General features: G+C 43.1%; 1 protein-coding gene across 1 annotated transcript; it reads right to left on the bottom strand.

Annotated features, from left to right (window-relative positions):
- Positions 1-197: 197 nt before the first annotated feature.
- Positions 198-21,567, bottom strand: MEP1A (meprin A subunit alpha). Its single transcript, XM_035110629.2, has 14 exons — positions 21,499-21,567; positions 21,386-21,410; positions 21,222-21,269; positions 16,407-16,447; positions 16,229-16,304; positions 14,776-14,893; positions 13,639-13,814; positions 10,794-11,015; positions 10,482-10,628; positions 8,173-8,388; positions 6,710-7,183; positions 4,270-4,443; positions 3,310-3,502; positions 198-783 (listed from the first exon to the last, which is right to left on the bottom strand). The coding sequence occupies exons 1-14, from the start codon at positions 21,565-21,567 to the stop codon at positions 639-641; spliced, it is 2,124 nt and encodes a 707-aa protein (XP_034966520.1). The 3' UTR covers positions 198-638.
- Positions 21,568-22,382: the final 815 nt, after the last annotated feature.

Below are 22,382 nucleotides of genomic sequence, written 5' to 3'. Positions count from 1 at the left end.
TCAAACTCTCTCTGGGGCTCTAAGGCTTACCGGGGAGTTTAGGAGTCGCAGAATCGGGGCGCCGCTGAGCCTTTCGTCCCCAGGACACACAACCTGGGGCTCTTTTGGGGAGGTGCGTCGCTATCGCACCTCCCCCCCCTCGCGGAGCCAGGTTGCCTCGGAGCTCAAGGCAAACCCCGCCGATTTCAGCGCTGGCAGTGGCCGGAAGTGGGCAACATTCCTATGCCTGGAATAGAACTGTGCAGTGCAAACGCTCTAAGAATGCAAAGCCAACTTTGGAGAGGTCTCCTCCGGCTTCTAAACCAGGCACCTAATATCTGTCTCGCATCTCCAGAGACTCTGCTTGCACAAGGAAATCAACAGAGCTCCAACAGAGGCCATAGTCATGTTTCATGCTGCATTGAGATTCTAAAGGCAGTTATCTGTTATGTCAAGGTAAACCAAGACACGGAATTGGGACCTTCTATCACCTCCCTGTTTGGCCTCCAGCTTTGGAGCACATGGCTGAGGTGACAGGAGGTTATCATGTTATCACTTTCACATAATTCAGATGATTGAGTCCTGGTGAGTTGGAATTACAACAAAATTCACAGAAAGTATGAAATCACTGTAAAACCAGACTCTTGAAAAAAGGAAGACTATTGCCTAACTACCGGTAATAAGGAAACCATAACTATGGTTAGTGCTATAGCTCCAGCAGCTAACAGACCAAGGGTGTTCCAATGGACATGTGTCACCTGGCATCTCACTCCTGTGTAGAAGAAGAGGTAGCTTGTAGCACACCTGTAAAAAGAAGAAGGGGAAATGTCCATTTTGGAGCTTGGATTTTCTCCCCATGACAATTTAGAGCAGCTGAAGTGCAAATGAACAGTGTAATCAGGAGGCTTCTTTGAAGACTCTTCAGGGACAACATGGATGTGAGCTCAGGAATTCCCAGTGGAAGAGCATTTGGAGCTGCTGCGTTGCCTCAAGGAAAGGTTAGCCTCCCTGCCCCTTATTAGTCTTAAAGCCCAGCCCAGAAAATGTGTCACCACCACAATCCCAATAGGAGCTGTGACCTAATGCATGTCTCCATGTTCAGAGCAACCAGAGCAACTGCCATTGCCTATGTTGACCTGCTTCAAAGACTGTCAAGGTTTTAGGGACAGAGGTAAATGCTAAATTAAGAGCCTGAAGGGTGGTGGCCTGGGGCCTTTAATAGCTGCATGCTATTTATTACTGTTATAATTTATTAAATTTATATACCGCCCTTCATCTGTAGATCTCAGGTAGGAGAAAATTCAACAGGTGTAGCTTCTGGTGACACTGCTTCATGGAGAAAGCTGTACCTATGCTTCTAAAGCGCACACGGAGCAGCCTTCCTCTGCATGGGGGGGGGGCTAACTGGCACCCCATGGGCCAAGGCTTTTTGTGTGTTTGGAAAGACCCATATAAATTTGTAATTAAGAAACCCCCTTAAATTATTGACTGCTCCTGTGATGCCACAAGGTTTTATGTGCCACCCCCATGGTCCCTGCAATTTTTTTTAACAGACTGCTCCAATAGATCCCCTTTGTGATACTAAAAAGTGTTTTGGGACACTTCCTTTGTTCCTTAATAAAAAATAAAAATAAAAATAATTGCTGCTTTTTACTGACCATGCATCCCCTGCTGCAGTACAAAAGGCTTTTGTGCCCAAATTTTCTGCCCACATCTGTCCAATTAATAATAATAATAATAATAATAATAATAATAATAATAATAATATACATTTCTTTTATACTTTGGCTATGCCCACTTGGCATGCAGCTCTCGGAGAGAGGACCATGGCTTAGTGCAGCCCTCAGCTGAAGAAAGCCCCTTCCCTATCCAAGTGCAACATCAATGGGCTGGAATTTTTGCAAGAAAAGCAAAGGCAAAAATGAGGATGATGATGATGATGATGATGATGATATAATATTATTTATACCCTGTTCATCTGGCTGTTATGTGGTCTCGGCAGCCAGTCCCAGTCACAAGTCTGGCTGCCGCATTCTGGATTAGCTGTACTTTCTGGGTCACCTTCAAAGGTAGCCACATGTAGGGCGCATTGGAGTAATCCAAGTGGGAGATAACTAGAGCATGCACCACTCTGGCGAGACAGTCTGCGGGCAGGTAGGGTCTCAGCCTGCGTACTAGATGGAGCTGATAGACAGCTGCCCTGGACACAGAATTGACCTGCGCCTCCATGGACAGCTGTGAGTCCAAAATGACTCCCAGGCTGTGCACCTGGTCCTTCAGGGGCACAGTTAACCTATTCAGGACCAGGGAGTCCTCCACACCTGCCCACCTCCTGTCCCCCCAAAACAGTACTTCTATATTGTCAAGATTCAACCTCAATCTGTTAGCCGCCATCCATCTTCCAACCGCCTCCAGAAACTCACACAGGACCTTCACCACCTTCACTGGTTCTGATTTGAAAGAGAGGTAGAGCTGGGTATCATCTGCATACTGATGAACACCCAGCCCAAACCCCCTGATGAGTTCTCCCAGCGGCTGCATGTAGATGTTAAAAAGCATGGGGGAGAGGATGGAACCCTGAAGCACCCCACAAGTGAGAGCCCAGGGGTCTGAACACTCATCTCCCAACACCACTTTCTGGACACAACCCAGGAGGAAGGAGAGGAACCACTGTGTAACAGTGCCCCCAGCTCCCAACCCCTCTAGATGGTCCAGAAGGATGTCATGGTTGATGGTATCAAAGGCCGCTTTGAGATCTAGCAGAACTAGGAAACAGCTTTCGCCTTTGTCCCTAGCCTGCCAGAGATCATTGACCAGCGTGACCAAGGCAGTTTCAGTCCCATGATGAGGCCTGAATCCTGACTGGAAGGGATCCAAATGGTCTGCATCCTCCAGGCGTGCCTGGAGTTGTTCAGCAACCACTCGCTCAATCACCTTGCCCATGAATGGAAGATTTGAGACTGGGCGATAGTTGGCCATATTGGCCGCATCTAAAGATGGTTTTTAAAGAAGCGTTTAATAACCACCTCTTTCAGCAGGTCTGGAAAGGCTCCCTCACAGAGGGCTCGCTTTTATGAGCCAGGATGGGCAAGGATCAAGGAGACAGGTGGTTGGTTTCACTCGTGACTCGTCCAAGCAGCCTGTCCACATCCCTGGAGGTAACAGATTGGAATTGGTCCCATGTAACTTGAGTAGACAGGACTCTAGCACTCCCCCACCCCGGCCCTGCTCCCATGGTGCAGTCGACCTATGAAATTGTTGTTGGTGTTGTGATCTAATCATGTGGCACATAAATGAGAAAGAAAGAAATGTCATGAAAGCATGGGATACCTGCAGCTTGTTTTTCCTTTTAGTTTTACACAAGTGCCATCATTTTGGCACGGATTTGGGTCACACTGTTCTCTCAGGTAGGACTGCCAGTCTTCCAGAGAGGCTGATCTTTTTTTCCGTTCCAGGGAGACATTCTGATCCATAGGCCATATTTCTGGGAAAATGTGTTCCGTCTTCTTGAGATGTGTTAGATCTTATTCAGAAAGAGAGAAAGGACTGGTCCAAACAAACATGGCACATATTTTTCAACCAAAATTTAAATGAAAACTTACACCTACTAATTTATTTAATTTTATTTAAAGTAGCAGCAAAAAACCCCCAGCATGCATAGGTTAGGTTAAAATGATATGAAATGAAAATTGTAACTAGGCTGAGCAATGCAGACTAAAATTAAATGTCTTTGTTAAATGTTGAAAAGAAGTAAATAACCTTTATACACAATCGTAATTTTCTCATAAAACACTAGCTGGCTGTTTGTAAGAATCCTAGTCCTCAATTGTGGAGGGTGGGGGGAGAGAAGCCCAAACATAGAGAGAAGCTGGAGCCATTTGTTATATATAATACACACTCTATTGGATAAAAATCTATGTATATAAATGAGAACAGTGATGCACATTGCTTAATTTCTAAAAATGAGACTTGTAAGGAGCTACCTGAAATTCATATCCCTTCCCTGGAGGTTCTTTCTGCTAATCCCAGATATGTGGCTACTCAGTGATGAATGAAAAACATTATGTACCTGTTCACTTATACTTTTTTTTTACTATTACTCTTCAGAGTAGATCCCAGGAACTGAAAACTAGGTTCTGTTGAATCTTAGCTCTAATGGAGCCCCCCAAATACTTTACTGTTATTTCCTGTTCCTTACTTTAGAAAGAATAACTTCCTGTTCTTTGTTTTTAATAAGTCAAAACTGAAAAGACTCTGCTTTCCATCTTCTAATAGAGTCTGTTTCCATACCTTCAAACTCTGCAAAGATAATAAGATCATCATTTTTCAGATAATTCCTTCTTCTTAGCTGTGCATGGGACACAAATTTGCTCCATCCTCGATCTCTGCTCCGGCTGCATTTGCATGAAGGATCAAATTTTCCCAGAAGAGAAGGCTTTCCCCATCGGGAAGAATCGTTTTTTTCTACAAAATAGTACAAATTATGCAGTAACATTGTTTGCTCTCTGTACACAAATTCTAAATTAAGTCGGTAATCCTATTACTGACTATAGTCGTGGTGATTGTGTCCAGGAGCACCAGGAGCCATGGGAAATTGCCCTCCCCAGGCTTTCCGGCATACTTGCTCCCTCGGAGGTTTCCTATCAAATGTGACTTGAAACGCAGTGGGGAAAGCAACCTCTGCCTTTTCAGCTGCCAATGTGCACATACCCTACTTTGGACTACTGCAATGTTGCCTGTGTAGGGCTGCCCTTGAAGGGCATTCAGAAACTTCAGTCGGTCCAGGAGGCATCAGCCCCGATGGCTGACAGACACTGGTCTGTGATCCACTCGGCGAGGAGCTGCAAGGATTGCAATCAATTTAGATTCTAGGCTGACTTGGAAGTGCTGCCTTTGACACTTAAAACCCCAAAGTAATCTGGGACCTGGATACTTGAGGCTTTGTCACGAGTCCCCATGACACCAGAAATTTGGTGGGCCTTCCGTTTGAGTGTCTTCCCTGTGACACCAGAAGCCAGCTCACTTTCAAAAGGAAACGCATGCCAACCACGGACAGTTTTTCAAAGCAGAGCTGTCCTGCCTTCCCATCTTCGCAGGCTCATACCCTAAGGTGACCAGATTTTTTTCCAATGAATCCAGGGACACTTTTCAACTTCCTACTAAATAGATGGGTTTTTTTTGTCAGGGGATTGATTTGTAAATCTGGGGACTATCCCTGGGAAACGGGGACGTCTGGTAACTTTTTAGAATAATTAGATCTCTAACAACTTGAGATGAACAGCCAAATTAAAATATGAATTCGACCCATAGCTGTGAGGCATTTGCGAGCTTTTTTGCAGAGAAAGTCTTGCTGCTCTGCCGTGACCTCCCTGCCAATTTGGATACAGTAACAGAACTGGAGGCCCCTTGACTGTCTTTGAGTCCAGTATTGGACCACTTCGATCGGATACTCCCTGCTGATGTAGTCAGATTCCTCCGAGCTGGAAGGCCCACCACTTGCTCCCTTGACCCGTGCCCATCTTGGCTGATCATAGTGTGTCCAGATGAGGTACGGGCCCTCCTGGGTGAGATCATTAACTTGTCCCTTGGCACGGGGACTTTCCCAGGCGAGTTGAAGGAAGCAGTGGTGCATCCGCTCTTAAAGAAAACATCTCTAGATCCTTTAGATTTTTCCAATTACCTCCCGGTTTCAAATCTTCCATACCTGGGTAAGGTAATTGAGAGAGCGGTTGCCGAACAGCTGGGTAGATTTCTGGATGAAACATCTGCTCTAGATCCATTTCAGTCCGGCTTTCGCCCTGGTCATGGGACTGAGACAGCTCTGGTCGCCCTAACAGATGAGCTCCGTAGACAGCTGGATCGAGGTGGGTCGTGACTGCTGATTCTTTTAGATTTGTCAGCAGCCTGGACCACCTCTCCTGGTATGCCCCATGGAGGACCTTAATGTCCACAAATAACAATATTTTGGAGATCCCGAGCCATAAGTTGGCTAGATTGGCCTCAACTAGAGCCAGGGCCTTTTCAGTATTGGCCCCGACTTGGTGGAACGCACTCTCACTGGAGACCAGGGCTCTGCGGGATTTGACATCTTTCCACAGGGCCTGCAAGACGGAGCTGTTCCGCCTGGCCTTTGGGTTTTGATTTGGGCCATTTTAAAATGAGGCTGCATTTTAAAACAATTTTAAAATCTAAATTGTATTTTAATCTGCATTTTAATCAATTTCTTTCTTTCTTTTACGTTTTATTGTAACTTTATTGATGTCAGCTGCCCTGAGCCTGGCTCTCACTGGGGAGGGCGGGGTATAAATAAATTATTATTATTATTCTTTTTATTCTTATTCTTATTCTTAATTATCATTATCATTATATTGCTTTCAGTTGCTTTATGTCCTTCAAATGTCATAGTATTATTATTACCTGAAGGTATCAATGTGCCTTAAAGGAAGCATTTTACACCAAAGATTTGTTCCAGTTACAAACTTGTTTCCATGAGGTTTTTTTAAATCACAGTTTATGCTTCATTCCCTGTCTCCCTGGATTGTTAAAGAGCAAATTCATCCTTTGCTGAATTAACAGCACACAAATAAAGAATTTTACTCTCAGCATCTTCTGTGACATTTGCTTGTAATCTTGAGCAAAAGCTCCGGCATTTTGTATTCCAGCATCTCAGGGAGGGGAAAACATTGAACCAGTCACTGCCCTCTTGCCTTATCAGGCAGAAGCTACCTACCTGGCAGGACCTGTGATTCATCTGTTGTGAAACTCCTTTCAATGGACCTGCTTTCCTTGACATTGGGATGCTGGTCTAGCACCTTGATGGTCACCTGCCTGTTCAGAGCTGGCCACTCGAGAACACCATCGTTTTCTCCACTGGCCAGGTGAAAAGAAATCCGTGTATAGTTTGCCAAAGCAGAATCACTCTGGCCTCTGGGATACAATGTTAGGCCATAACCATAGCCTTCAGAGCTGTAAAACCGGGGGCTGAACATGGCATAGCCTTCGGGGGCAGTTCTAAGAAGATGAGAGAAGTTGCGAATAAGCCAGACCGCACTGGGGCACTGGGTTTCACTCAGGGTGAGGTCATCAATGAAAATTCCTCCAGATGAGTCATCAGGATTGCCTTTTAGGCCATGGAAGAGATACCGGAACTTTTTATTATTTTTCAGAGTCACATGGGCAATTTTCCAGTTATGGTCGCTGTCTCCTATGGGAAGGAAAGACAGACACTGTGACTTCTGTGTTGGCATATGAGAAAGATGACCATGTTGGCGCTCATATCACAGATTGGTGTGGAATTCGTCTTAAAAAAACAAAAACTAAACACCTGCACATTATTGCTGAAATTGGCCAAAAGAGACTCCTGCCCCCCAAAATATGCAGAAGTGGAATGAACCAGAAATTATCTGAATCATTTATCCCTAAAACCTACTGTATTTGCTGATAGCAAAATTGCTATTAATTGCAAAAACACAAGTTATTTCCTAGAACCCATTGCTGCTTGACTCCAGCTCTTAGTAATGCTGTATTAATCTAGAATAATTCACACACGTTAGTTCTCTTCAGATGCCACTAACAGAGGCAGTAAACTGATGAGGGGAGAGCAGGAAGAAGCAGTTTGCCTCTGTGGCCAAATGGAAGGTGGTTGTCTGAAGCAGGGACCCTTTTCTGTGCATTTCAAAACCCTGGAAAATCTGGTGAAACAGACACTTGCACAGTCTTTATGAAGGATGTTGCTCATATTTCCTACATCTTTTTCCTGTGCAGGAGTTATTCGTGAGTGAGAATCTGCTCCAAATATATGCCCACCAAAGTCCTTGGCCATTGCAGTCACTGCCAAAAGGATATAAAATCTTGCTGTGGTCTTAAAACAAGGTACAGTGGTACCTCGGGTTACAGATGCTTCGGGTTACAAACTCCACTAACCAGGAAGTGGTTGCTCCAGGTTAAGAACTTTGCCCCAGGATAAGAATGGAGTCGGACACGAAGAGTCGGACACGACTAAACAACAACAAGAATGGAAATCGCACGCCAGCAGCGCAGTGGCAGCGGGAGGCCCCATTAGCGAAAGCACGCCTTAGGTTAAGAACCATTTCAGGTTAAGAACGGACCTCCAGAACGAATTAAGTTCTTAACCCGAGGTACCACTGTATGCTGAGAACACTCCAAAAATCTTTCACTGGTTTTCAACATTACCTTGAAATGTTTTGACTTTAACCAGCTTACGGACATTTCCGGTGCCATCATCCTTGATCACCTGGATGAAAAGCCTGTCCCAGAGGCTTCCTGTCATTTTGAAGAAGAACTGGAGACACTGGTTTCTCCTCTTTGGGTACAGAATGCGGGATTGTAAGATCGCTGTTTCGCCTCTCTTCCCAAAACTGGTGTTAAAGTACATGAAATAGCCGGCATCTGTGGAGAAGAAGCTAGCGCTACTGAAGGCGCATCATGCATTACTATGCATATGCTACCTCTTAGAACCATAGAATCATAGAACTGGAAGGGACCACAAGGATCATCTAGTCCAACCCCCTGCAATACAGGAATCTTTTGCCCAATGTGGGGTTTGAACCAGTGACCCTGAGATTAAGATTCTCATGCTCTACTGAATGAGCTATGTACAACCTGAATCACAATGTCTGTAATTTTTTATCACTTACAAATTCTGAGAATTTTATTATAGCTGGGTTCCAAAAAATTGAAAAAACTGGCCACTTAGGGGCATATCTGCTTCGTGGTATTAAAATGGCTGAGCAGTCATTGGCTTTCCAAAGAGTCCTGGGTACTATGGCTCTTTGAGGGGCTAAGGGTCTCTGTTAGATTCTTCTTACCAAACTAAGGCTTCCAAGACCCTCATTCACTTCAGTTAACTATCAAAAGGAATGCAACAAATATTGGCAAGTTCTGTGTTTTTTCCTTCTTCTTAAATTGTATGCAATGAAGGCTGCAGCCCTAAAGCCATCCAAGGGCTCTTGGATGTGACAAAAGGGCTGCTTTGCTGACAGAGAGGCAGTGACTTGGCCATGGTCAAGGTCAGGTTGGGTGTGTGTGTGTGTGTGTGTGTGTGTGTGTGTGGAATAGTAGAGAATCTACAGAATCCTCGTCCCCCTGCCACCCTTGCTAAATGGTTCCTCAACTATGCCATCCCTCAAGCAGATGTGGTCAGTTCTGCCCTACTGGCTGCAATGTGAGGGGGGCGAACTGGGAGACAGGTGACTAAAGGCCCCCACCCCCACCTCACCACTGGTAGGGCTTAAGCCACTGGCTAGGCTCTGGAAGTGGAAGTAGCCCCACAGATCTGAAGTTCAGTGAATTCTATCAAAGGGAGGAGGCAGACAAAGAGCCGCCAGGAAGCTTCCCTGTATTCCCTTCTCCCAGTATCACCCAGAATGGAGTCCTCCTCCTGCAAGACTATTCTCTCCCTTGCTTCTCCTTTGTGGAGTCAGGTTTCTGTCCTTTTATTCTTTTGCACACAGGTTCTATGCAAAACAATAAATTGATGCAAATTTGGCATCAAGAAGTCCAATTCTTTCACTTGGGGAATGAACAGGACACCCTGCTGCTGACACAAATGTGGTCCTTCTCCAACACCACAAAAACTTCACAGGGAGACGCTGCATTAAAGCTGCAGGACTCCAGCTCCTTAAGTGGCCTCGTTCAATTCCTTTTCGCTTGAATGATGAACACAACATAGAAGTGCAGAGCTGGAAGCAATTGCTCCTGTTGCAAATGCTCCTTACGTTAGTTTTGCACACTTTAATTGACTAGTCTCAGGCTATTCTTAGGAAGTATAAAATGTAACTACCGGAACCGCTGTCCAGATTAAGGGCTCATTTGGCATGTCTTCCACTTCACTTTGGGCCATGATGATCGGAAGCTCGGGAAAATGGCAAAGCCAAGAGTTGTGACGCAGAATCATAGAATCATAGAGTTGGAAGAGACCACAAGGGCCATCCAGTCCAACCCCCCTGCCAAGCAGGAAACACCATCAAAGCATTCCTGACAGATGGCTGTCAAGCCTCCGCTTAAAAACCTCCAAAGAAGGAGACTCCACCACACTCCTTGGCAGCAAATTCCACTGTCAAACAGCTCTTACTGTCAGGAAGTTCTTCCTAATGTTTAGGTGGAATCTTCTTTCTTGTAGTTTGAATCCATTGCTCCATGTCTACTTCTCTGGAGCAGCAAAATACAACCTTTCACCCTCCTCTATATGACATCCTTTTATATATTTGAACATGGCTATCGTATCACCCCTTAACCTTCTCTTCTCCAGGCTAAACATGCCCAGCTCCCTAAGCCGTTCCTCATAAGGCATTGTTTCCAGGCCTTTGACCATTTTGGTTGCCCTCCTCTGGACACGTTCCAGCTTGTCAGTATCCTTCTTGAACTGTGGTGCCCAGAACTGGACGTACTTTCCACTGAGTCAACAGGAGATAATACAGTGATCAAATCAAGGAGCACAGAACTGGTCCCATAAAAGAAGGATGGGGTTGTCCCCAGTTTACCTTTGCAGCGTCCAGAGAGGGTATGGTCTTGTTCTCTGGGGCTGCTCTTCTTATGAATCCAGTTGGTATCTCCACTGGTTTTCTCAACCAGGCCACATATATCAGCTGACTCAAAATCACACTGGTCCAAAAGGGTGACACTTCTCGCTGGGGCAGGAGGGGAGAGTAAAAATACAGAAAGAAATATTTAGAAACAAAAGAGAAGCGCCTTTCCCATTTCCATTTAACAAAGGCATTTAATCAGTTTTACTCAAAGGCAATGTATTCAGTTTCACTCTGCAAATTCAACTTCACTGTCTCATCATGACTTACTGCAGTTGTACATTTGATTGAGTCTTTCTAGGTCAGAAGTGCTGAAATCCAAGCGTTGGCCAATAATGTTATTAAATTCTGGTATTTTCGTAGTAATTGTTTTTAAGCTTTCATTTTTACTAAATGAAGATGGGCCATAGTGCATGATGGATTCATAATCATATGGAGTATTCAAGTCTGTGATATCGTCCTCATCCCTTTTCTTAAAGTTGTACTTTTGATCTGCATGCAGAATAAACACCACACAGTTAACTTTCTGGTTGCGCTCAAAGGACTTGCAATCCATGCTCTGCCAGGTGACTTGATTATGGAACAGGATGCCATGATTTCATCAGGGCCATGGCTGCCACCTTCGACTTGTAAGATGACGGGGGGGGGGTCACCCTCTGAACAAATATATGTAGAAAAATTATGACCTCAACTAATGTGTGCTACTTAAGAGCATGAACTATGTTGCTTGAGTTCACAGTTTCCAATCTCTCATCAACCATCAACTCACTGCTGTTACCTCTTACGAGAAAGCACTGTTTTTCAAGTGCAGAGGAATAGGCATGAGAATGTCACACCAGAATGTTTAAAAAAGTGCACATGGCTTTTACAAGAAAAACCTATAAGCAGGAATCTAATACACATCAGCCTATATTTTTACCAAGGTTTAGGGTTTTTCCAAATCTTTCTAAATTGCCCAAGGGTTTGGTTGTTTGTGGCAATGAACATTCAGTTACAAGTGGCCTTGGACTGCTGAAAGGAGCCAAACTTCTCCTTCTACAAATCTTGGCTCCCTTCAGCAGTCCAAGGCCACTTGTAACTGAATGTTCATTGCCACAAACAACCAAACTCTTGGGCAATTTAGAAAGACCCTCCCACAACTGGGCATGCTCAAAAGATCTGAGAATTTTGACTACCCAAAGATCAATTCCATTGTCAGGGGACAAGACATTTCGCCCTGCCCCCATGAATATTTGAGTCCAGTTCTTATAGAATCATAAAAACAGTAGAGTTGGAAGGGACCTTGAGGGTCATCTAGTCCAGCCCCCCAGAAATGGCGGAGTCTCAGCTAAAGCATCCATGACAGATAGCCATCCAACCTCTGCTCAAAAGTCTCCAAGGAACAGGAGTCCACAATCTCCCACTGTCCAAGAGCTCTTACTGCCAGAAAGTTCTTCCTGATATCTAGTCAGAATCTCCTTCCTTGTAACTGGAAGCCATTGTTTTTTGTCCTACCCTCCAGAGCAGGAGAAAACAAGCCTTCATTTTGATCTATAAAATATGTTCCCTTGCACACCTTGCTCAAATACAAACCAGGTTTAAATGCCTGTCTATTCAGATAGAGGCATGGGCAAAGTCAAGATTTATACGGGGGGGGGGGGCAGAACCAAGCTATCTGTGACACAATTGGTCAGTTAGTTAAATATTTTTATTTATTTACTTTCTTTACTTATTTTTAGCTGTAAGCCACCTTGAGTCCTGACAAGGAAAAAGGTGAGGTGTAAATAAACAGTATTTTAAAACAGGGACAGCCAACATGGTACCCTCCAGCTGCTGTGGGCTACAACTCCCCTTGTGGCCAATAACCAGGAATTACTTTTCTATAATGATTCCAGGATAATGAAAAGTTCTCATTTTTAATTGTCACTAGCCAAGGCATGAATGTACTTTAATTAAGCTAAATAGGGATTAATTGTGTTGCAAATGTTGCAAATAATAATAATTGTATACCACTTCATCTGAAGATCCCAGGGCCATTCAATTTTGTTTTTAATTTAATTTTTGGTAGTTGGTTATGGTTAATCACTAAACTTTAAAAAAAAACAAATGACCATGAAAGTAACAAATTAGTTCTTGAAAACATGTGCATCATACATATATAATAATCAGAGAATTGCGATTGTCTGTTGAGTTACGCTTAGGAGAAACCCTGGTTTTGTGGGTATATAATGTGTGATGCGGGTGGCGCTGTGGTCTAAACCACAGAGCCTGGGGCTTGCTAATCGGAAGGTCGGCGGTTCGAATCCCCGCAATGGGGTGAACTCCCATTGCTCGGTCCCAGCTCCTGCCCACCTAGCAGTTCAAAAGCACATCAAAGTGCAAGTAGATAAATAGGGACCGCTACAGAGGGAAGGTGAACAGCGTTTCTGTGCGCTGTTCTGGTTCGCCAGAAGTGGCTTAGTCATGCTGGCCACATGACCCAGAAGCTGTCTGCGGACAAACGCCGGCTCCCTCGGCCTGTAGAGCGAAATGAGTCACCCGCGACTGGACCTAATGGTTAGGGGTCTCTTTACCCTTTACCTTTTAATGTGTGAATATTACAGTATATTTAGGAATATATGTAATTAAAGGCATTTACAAAATATCTCATACAGTATTATACTTTTACATTGTTGTAACCCATCCTGGATAATAATAATACCACCTAGGAAGATAGACAATTGGAAAGCCATTTCAGTAGCTTCAAAATTCTTGACAATAAACCGTTTCAATTGTTCTAACTTAGGCATAGGCAAACTTGGCCTTCCAGATGTTTTGGGACTACAACTCCCATGACCCCTAGCTGACAGGACCAGTGGTCAGGGATGATGGGAGTTGTAGTCCTAAAACATCTGGAGGACCGAGTTTGCCTATGCCTGTTCTAACTGCTGAGCATGCATATGTATATTCTCTTGAATGAATGTTTGGAGTTTCATACAACGCAGAGGAACAATATATAGCACCAGAGGTGAAATCAACCCCCCATCTGTTCTCCAAAGTATGTGTCTTTACCCCATTTCACCTGGCATCTGCAGGAGGAATTTAATGTCTTCAGGAGAAACAATATCCCAATTCATTTAAGGGCCTGAGCACCAACCTGGACGCACATGATCCCACCATATCTTGACATAATCATCTCGGTCTGCCCGTGTCTGCTCATGGATACGTCCCAAAGCATGTGAGATCTCATGAGATATGATGCCTTTGGTGTCACATCCTGCACCAACAGAAACATTTTGGCCTCCCTTTACATTTCCAATTTTAGACCAACATCTGAAAAACAAAAATGAAAAGTAAAGGTGCTTGGCAGGGATAAACTTTCAGCTTTTCATTCTGGACAACACTCTTTATACATGGAAATCAATAACAATTTGTAACTACTTTTGACTACACCTTTTAAATTAATTTTAATTATGCATTTTCCTTTCCATTCCCTCTTCTTTTTGTATTAAGCATTCATAGGGCCAAATTGCATGTAAAATACAGGTTTGTTTGTTTTTAAAAGCACAAAACAAATAGTGATGGGTTGTATCAAGGCCAACTCCTGTCATCTGGCTTTGTTGAATCATAGAATTGTAAAATAAAAAAAATTCCTTCAGTAGCACCTTAAAGACCAACTAAGTTTTTATTTTGGTATGAGCTTTCGTGTGCATGCACACTTCTTAATGTGCATAGAATTGTAGAGCAGGACATGGGTCCCAGGGTCATCTAGACCAACCCCCCTGCAATACAGATGCGGTAGCTCAATAATCTCTGGCAGGCGGAGTCCTGTTTGGCTGAATCCAGCAGCCAGACTCTTTTTCCTCTGGACCATGCTTCCTCCCACCATCCGCACATCCCCTTCATATCAGACTATCTGAAGGGCTGGAGAGACCTCTTTATGTCCTCTGCAAACTCACTCACTCCCTGGCCCTCCTTCTGCCTCTGCCCTTTTATCGTTCCTCTCCATTTTTCTTTTTCTGTGAGGTTGTGAGCACACAAGACCCACCCTGCCTTTAGAGAATGATTCTTTAGCAATGATTCACAGCCAATATTTCATAAGCTTCCATCTCTTTGGAAGAAACTGGAACAATTTGATTCACTGCCCCTTACCTAAATGTCTCTGGAAAATAAGGCAAACATTCTGTGGTCTTACGGCAGTGGAACACGCTGAAGTGCAACCTCTGAATAAATGTGTTTTTAATTAAAAAAATTAAAAAAGAAAAACCCCAAGCACCAATGTGTTTTTACTTACCCATCTAACTTCTGAAATATTATATACGACTGCTCCCCATTATATGGTTTGAAATCCACACAGGATTTTAACTGGAATCCTTCAAGCGTTTTAAGAATTACCCCTTTGGCATTCAGATCTTTTAAAAAAAAGCAGTTTATGAAAAATCAGTTTTGCCACTATCAATCAATCAATCAGTCAGTCAGTCAATCAATCATTTTTATTGTTTATAGCCAATGGCCATCAGAATACAGTATGAGCACAAATCACACAGCTACAAAACAAAATGCACCAGACCAGGACAAATCTACACTAGCTTTATCTTTCTGAAAACTGGAAGGGATGGCCTTAGCTCAGTAGCAGGGCATGTGCTTGGAATGCAGAAGGTCCCAGGCCCAACCCCTAGTGGCTTCCCCAGGTGGGGATGAGGCCCACTGCCTGAAACCTGGGGGAGCCATTGCTGCCAGTCAGTGTGCAATACTGAGCTCAATGGACCCAGGATCTGCCTAGGACAGGGGTCGGCAAGGTTTACCTTGCCTGGGCCAGATCGGTCCCACGGAGATCCCTCCGTGGACTGGATTGCGCTGGATCGTGTGCATGCACGCACGAGCGAGCGAACGTGCCCGTGATTTCCGGCACCGTGGAAGCGAGCTGGGACTCGCTGAGCTGGCGGCTTGGTTCTGGGGTTGCCTGTGGGCTGGTTAAACAGCCTCCATGGGCCACTTCTCGCCCATAGGCCACCCATTGCCGACCCCTGGCCTAGGATATAAGACAGCTCCCCATGTTCCTATGATTACTGCAGCTTAAAGAGGGACATCAGATTACCTTTAAGTAAAAGGCAGGGAAATGGAGTGACCAACTCCCAAGAGACTGCAATCTACTCACAGAGTTAAAAACTGGCAGTGATCTACCCCCTTTTGGGGGGTTCAGGTCAAAGTTGTTGAGCTTTTCTTAGGAAGGAAAGCCCTGTTTTGGAGGGTTCAGGTCAAAGTTGTTGGGCTTTTTAAGGGAGGAGGAAAGCCCCATTTTGGGGGGGGGGGGTGCAGCACTTTTTTTCGGGGAGCCAAAGTTATTTAGCTTCTTTGGGGGGAGCCAGTGATCTACCAGTTATCTACCATAGATGTCCAGTGATCTACTGGTGGATCACGATCTACCTTTTGGACGTGCCTGGTTAGAGGAACTGCTTAACAGGTTGGGTTATTTATTTGTGCAGGTATAGGGATCTTCTGAGTCATAGAATCAAAGGATTGTAGTGTTGGAAAGGACCCCAAGATTCATCTAGTCCCAACCCCTGTGCAAATGCAGGAGGCACAGCTAGAGGAATCACAATGGATCAGGTAAAATAAAAAAATCCCTTCAGTAGCACCTTAAAGACCAACTAAGTTTATATTTTGGTATGAGCTTTCGTGTGCATGCACACTTCTTCAGAAGTTTTAACCTCAGCAGTATTGTAGTGATGCAAATGTTGTATTACCAAGGCTGTCAGCCAGAATGAATGGAATAGGGAACTGCCATCGGTAAGCCTCATCTTTGAGTGCACTACGGCTTCTCTATTGAAAATGGAGAAAGGTTAAGATCAGATGCTTTACCTTTGGGCACACAAATAAGAAGAAAAATGTACGACTTAACACAACAACAACAACTACACTTACAGGCAGTACAATATCCCCCTGAAAGAGGGTGAGTCCAGCAGCTAGAAGGAAGAGAATAAAAAAAGAGTTGGCCTAATCAAAATGCAAAAGATGATTCATCAGATATTTAAAATAATGTGTTCACTCTTTGAATATGCTTACTATAAAGACTGACAACATGACTAACACCTCTATTCAAAGCTCACCAAAGTAATACCTGCAACATGGCCATATCATTTAGCAACACAGCTTCTAACAGCGCTTCTCCTCCTTCCTAGCCAACCTTCCCTGCCAGGTCCTGACTGCTTCACATTTCCTTCCAAAGGACTAAAGAAGGTCTTAACTGGAAATGCCATTTCTGTGCGTGTTCATAATCTTCATTTCCTACTCAGAGTACCACTCTTCCTTTCAAAGGTAAGTGGTTTTGCTTTGTTTTGTTTTTATTTTGCTTAAGAAGGGGGTGTGGGAAACACACACACACACACACAGCTTTTGTTGAAAAGCTCAAAAATATCTGAAATGTTTTTAAATGGGAGAAAAGAAACACATTCAGGGCTTCCGGTTCAGCGCCAGCGCCGATCGGCGGCGTCCCGCCTCGTCTCCGAGACGGCCCGTCTCTGCTAGGAGTGGGGAGGGCAGCGAGAGCGACGCTGCGCCCCTTAGAACCTCGGGAAGGGCATCCCGGGGGCGAATTTTGCTCGGCAGAGCCCCAATCCGGACTCCCCAACTCTCCGGCAAGCTCTAATAAGAGCTCCGGAGCGAGGAGGGTAGAAGTCGCGGGGGCCATTTTGAGCGGTAACGTTATCCTAGCGGTGAGAAGCTTCAAGCCGAAAGCGGAGAGCGCTGGATTCTTCTGAAAATAAAACGATTGGAAATAAGACTGTAAGTAACCTCACGATTTGGATTATAAAACAATTTGGACCTGGGAGAGAGGGGGGGAAAGAGGAAGCCACCCCCCCCACGGCAACATAAGAGACAGTAAATAGAAACCCGAAGCCGTAAATAGAAGATCTCAACTTAAAAGGATCCCTCAAAGGCATCAAAGAGAATCTCCCCTAAATGCAGGGTAAAAGGGGAGAGAGACTGTGGTTGTGAGTGCCCTGCAGAAAGAGGTTAAGACCAAGAAAGACCTTTCTTTTCCTCGGGAGCCGGCAGCCCAGACAACCCAGTGAGCTGATCAGGATTTATAAGTCAAATTTTATTTCTATCTTTATTTCTGGACTTTTTGGAAATTCCTTTTTGGTTTATATGCTTTTGAAATGCGAGTTCGAACTTTATTTTTAATAAGACTTGAAGAATGCAGCCAGCTTGTTAAAATGGAGTCGAGAAAATAAACTGTGACCATATTCCACCCCATGTGACAAGTTTTGACCTTGACAGGATTGAACTATGTCAACAAAAAGGTATTCGCCTGAGTTCCAGCGGACTGTTTTGACCTTAATGTGGGAAGTAAGAATAGAACTATGTCAAGAGGAGACACAACAGCAAGAGTTACAGCAACAATTCCAGATGGTGATGGCAGAATATGACTTCTTAGAGGATGAAGCTATTGAAACTGAAGAAGACGAGTGTGAGAATGACAATGATGGGGACTGTGATTTGGAAGGAAAAGATGAAGATGAGGACTGTGATAATATAACACAAAATGAAGCCCACCAGGAAAAAAATGATGATTTTACTCTACAAAAAGTCGGATGGAGTGCCTCCCCTTCGAGGGGGGCACGATTGGATTTACTGAAACTCCAGAATGCCCACAGGGAAGAGGGAAAAAATAAGCAGAGAAGAGAAGAAGCTCAGGGGTCTTGTATGGAGGCCTGGATGGCAAAAGGCTGTAAACAGGGGGTGGGGTGAAGGGAAAGTGAAGTTGTGATTATAAGGATGGATTAACAGGATTATAACTGGACTGCTGACTACGGAACTTGCTGGATTGGGGGGGTGGAGCCGGTAATCGGGGATGTAAGGTTAGATTGGGAATAGTTATAGTTTTAAAAGTGAATTGATTTTGGAAAAAGGTGAAAATATGGAGGCTTATAGAGGGGGTAAAAATTAGGCACGGGAAGAAAAAATGGGAGTTTGATTTTTCAGTGATTGGACATTAGGTGAAAATGATAATAGCTAATTTAAAAGTAGTATAAGGTATAAAGGTGTATTTTATAAAATAAGAAACTGTTGAAGATGATAAAAAAGGGAGGAAAACCGGGGAAGGGGGGAGGGTGGGGAAGCCCACAAAATATGGTTTAACAATTATGAATGGAATAAAGATTTTTTTTTGTTTTTTTTTGTATTGTCTTTTTTCTTTTTTGTCACTTTTTTCTTCTCTTTTTTCTCTTTTCTCTTTTTTTATTCTTTTTTTGGTATGACAATAGATGGTTGGATGGATGACCTCCTGCGTACTGCCCTGGTTTACTGGAGCTCCCTGGTGGCAGGGGGGGCTTTGGGGGCAGGGGAGGGGGAGGAGGACAGAAATCCAATCATAAAATGGACCATTTCTGACTGTTCACCTACGTGGGATACTTCTGTGGCAGGGGAGGACCCATGGAGGGGGGTGGGAAGAAGGTGGAAAAGGTGTTCATGTATGTATCGTCTTTTGTAATTTGTAAAATCAATAAAAATTATGTTTAAAAAAAAAAAGAAACACATTCAGAGGAGAGCTGAAAGGAGTTAACCCACGGCTAAAAGAAAACGTCCACTAGGTAAACTTCTTGAATTCTGTTGAGAATCGCCTGAAAGGGACTCTCAACAGAATTATAGGAACAGATCAGCAGGGTTTCTTACCAGAAAGGAACATGAGCAGAAATGTGAGAATTTTATTAGATCTTATAGAGTTTTTGGATTGGAACCCTGGGAAAAAAGCAGTGTTTATATTCCTGGACGCAGAGAAAGCTTTTGATAACGTAAATTGGAATTATATGAAAAAAATGATGGTGAAAGTAGGAATAGAGGGAAAATTCTTCCAAGGTATAAACGCAATATATAAAAGGTGTAGAATAGTGGGTAAGAAGGATGAAGACACAGCTCTCAAAACAACCAGCTCTTTATTCCAGCTCTGAGTCCAGACTGAACAGTAGCTTAGCCAACTGGCTTATATAGCACTCAGTAACTTGCAACAGTAACAAACTTCCCCTAGCTACCCAATCCGTGAACAGCACTCTCAATCCTTCATTTGCATGTTGTGGACCTGAGTGAGAACTGCAGTCACAGTGGGCAGGGTAAGAACTGCAGCCACGTTGGCCAGAAGGAGTACTGCAGTTAACTTAATACATAACAAAAGGCAAGTAGCGAAATTAATCATCAACGGGGAACTATCAGATGAATTTGAAGTGTCAAGGGGGACATGCCAGGGGTGCCCATTGTCACCTCTCCTGTTTGTGCTAACAATAGAATGCTTGTTAAAAGTAATAAAGGAGGATGAGAACATCAAATGGATTAAAGTTAAAAACAATTTGTTAAAAATTAAAGCATTCGCTGATGATGTAGTAACAATGGTAGAAGATCCAAAAGACTCAATAAAAAACCTTAAATTGGCGCTACTAAAATACGGAGAGGTGGCAGGACTAAAGATAAATTGAAAAAAACTAAAATATTGGTTAAAAATATAAGAGGAAAAGATGAAGAGGAGATAAAAGCAATAACAGAGTGGGAAATCGTAAAGAAAGTAAAGTATCTAGGAATTGAAATAACAACAAATAATATAAATTTATTCGAAAATAATTATGCTAAAATCTGGAAATCTATTTAAAAAAGATTTAGAAAGATGGGGAAATTTAAAATTATCATTTTCAGCGAAAATTGCGGCAATCAAAATGTCAGTTTTACCCAAAATGTTATTTCTTTTTCAAATGCTCCCTATTATAGATAAAAAAGAGGTTTTCGAGAATTGGAGAAGGGATCTAAGCAAATTTATATGGGAGGGGGGGAAAGCTAGAATTCAATTTAGGTTACTTACTGACATTAAGGAAAGAGGGGGGTGGGGGTCCCAGATTTAAAAATTCATTACGCTGCGGCAGGCTTATGCTGGGTTAAGGACTGGATAAAATTGGAAAATAAAGAAATTTTGGATTTGGAACGGTTTAGAAATTTAGCAGGTTGGCATACATATTTATTAAATAAAAAGAAAGGAAACCTAAAAGAATTTTCAGATCACGTTTTTAAAAAAGCATTATTAAAGATTTGGATGGATTATAAACACCTGTTGGAACCGAAAACGCCTTGGTGGACATCACCTTTGGAGATGACGGCCTTAAGTAGCAGAAGTTATGATAAGAAATGGCTAACATATCAGGAATTATTAATAAAGGAAAATGGGAAACTAATATTGAAACCGTATCATGAAATCAAGGATAAGTGTTCGAGCTGGCTGCAATATCATCAGATGCAGAGTCTATTGAGTAAACATAGGGAAATTGGTTTCATAGATAACAAATCTAAATTACAGGAGATATTATTAGATAATGAAAGTAAATTATTAGCAAAATTATATAGTCATTTGTTAGAGTGGGAGTTGAAGGACGAAGAAGTGAAATGTACAATGATAAGATGGGCACAAGATCTAGGAAGACCAATATACAGAACGCAATGGGACAAATTATGGAGGGAAATTTACAGCCTGTACAAATATAAAAGAGAACATGATGAAGATAATATATAGGTGGCATCTTACCCCAACACACACATCAAACTGCACACCACAGACCCACAACACCATAAAATGCAATGTTCTTGATGGAAAATAAAGGAACTGAGCAAAGTACAAAAATTCTTTTTATGTGAAAAAGAAAAGTTTTGGGGGGCTGGGAGTATGTTTATCTAAGGGGTAACCGTCTCTGTGCAACCCACCTGAATTTATTTCAGGGATGTCCTTTCTCAGTTCACCAGCATCAGCCTCTAATCAATACAAGCAATGATATTAAGTTTCAGACTTTCTTTATCCCACCACACAAAGAGAAAATGAAATAATAAATATTTTACTCTGGGCGTCTTAATGAGTTCCGGCATCTTACCATCATCCTGTAGTAAGCGGTCGACCTAAAAAAGAAGGAAAATTATTCACTGTGTTTAGCAATCACAGAAAGAGGCAATGAAGAGGGAGGAGTGTTGCTGGATCGAAACTTACTGAAAATGAGGTGCAATGTGCAAAAAGCACAGTGAGACTGAAAAACTGGAAGGCTGTACTAGTAGCCATGACAGAAAGAAACAGACCTTCTAGTCCCTTCTTGTCAATGCACAAAGCAGCTTGTTGCAGAAACACTTTTAAATGAGGCTTGGAGCTTATCCTCCCACTCCTCATTGAACGTTAACAAAACCAGCATCAGAAACATCTCAGCAAAGCAGCTGAGATGTTGAGGCTTCTCTGCGCTGCTTTGCAGAACCTCTGTGAGGGATGCTCAAAGCAAGCAGACTTCAGTTGGAATCCATCCTGAAGAAGGCAGCCAAAATATGTTCTGACTATTGCTGCCATCTCCCTGCCTGTCAGTCCCTATTCCACAAAATTAATGGAATTTAAATCTTCTACAAAAAGACTCTGATTAAAGTGGCCCCCTTTCACAGAATCATAGAATCGTAGAGTTGGAAGGGACCCTGAGGATCATCTAGTTCAGCCATGTTAGGAAGTAATAGTGAGTTCAAAGCAGTTAATGAGGACCTTTTAGATGCATGTATGTTCTTGGCGGTCTGGTGCATTTTACTTGTTTCATTTTGAAATTCTTGTAAAATCAAAATTCAATTAATATTTTAATTACAACACAGAAGCAAACAGAATCCTATGCCTACGGTATAAGATTAAATCTGAACTCAGTGTCTATTGTCGACCTCCAGTGCACTAGATGTCCTGTGAAACATGATTAAACTGGCTGAGTGGGCAGAGAGTCCCACTCAATATGTCAGCAAGTTCCCCCTTGATAGTAGGAGAGGGACTAACAGAAAGAATAATCTCCTCAGGGAGCTTGTTAATAACTACCCTGGAGCTTAAAATCAGGCTCCATTAACCACAGTGCTAAA

The sequence above is a fragment of the Zootoca vivipara genome, chromosome 3, assembly GCF_963506605.1.
Source record: "Zootoca vivipara chromosome 3, rZooViv1.1, whole genome shotgun sequence".
Lineage (NCBI taxonomy): Eukaryota > Metazoa > Chordata > Lepidosauria > Squamata > Lacertidae > Zootoca > Zootoca vivipara.
Note: the sequence above shows the minus strand (reverse complement) of the source record. Positions and strands in the feature narration are given on the sequence as shown.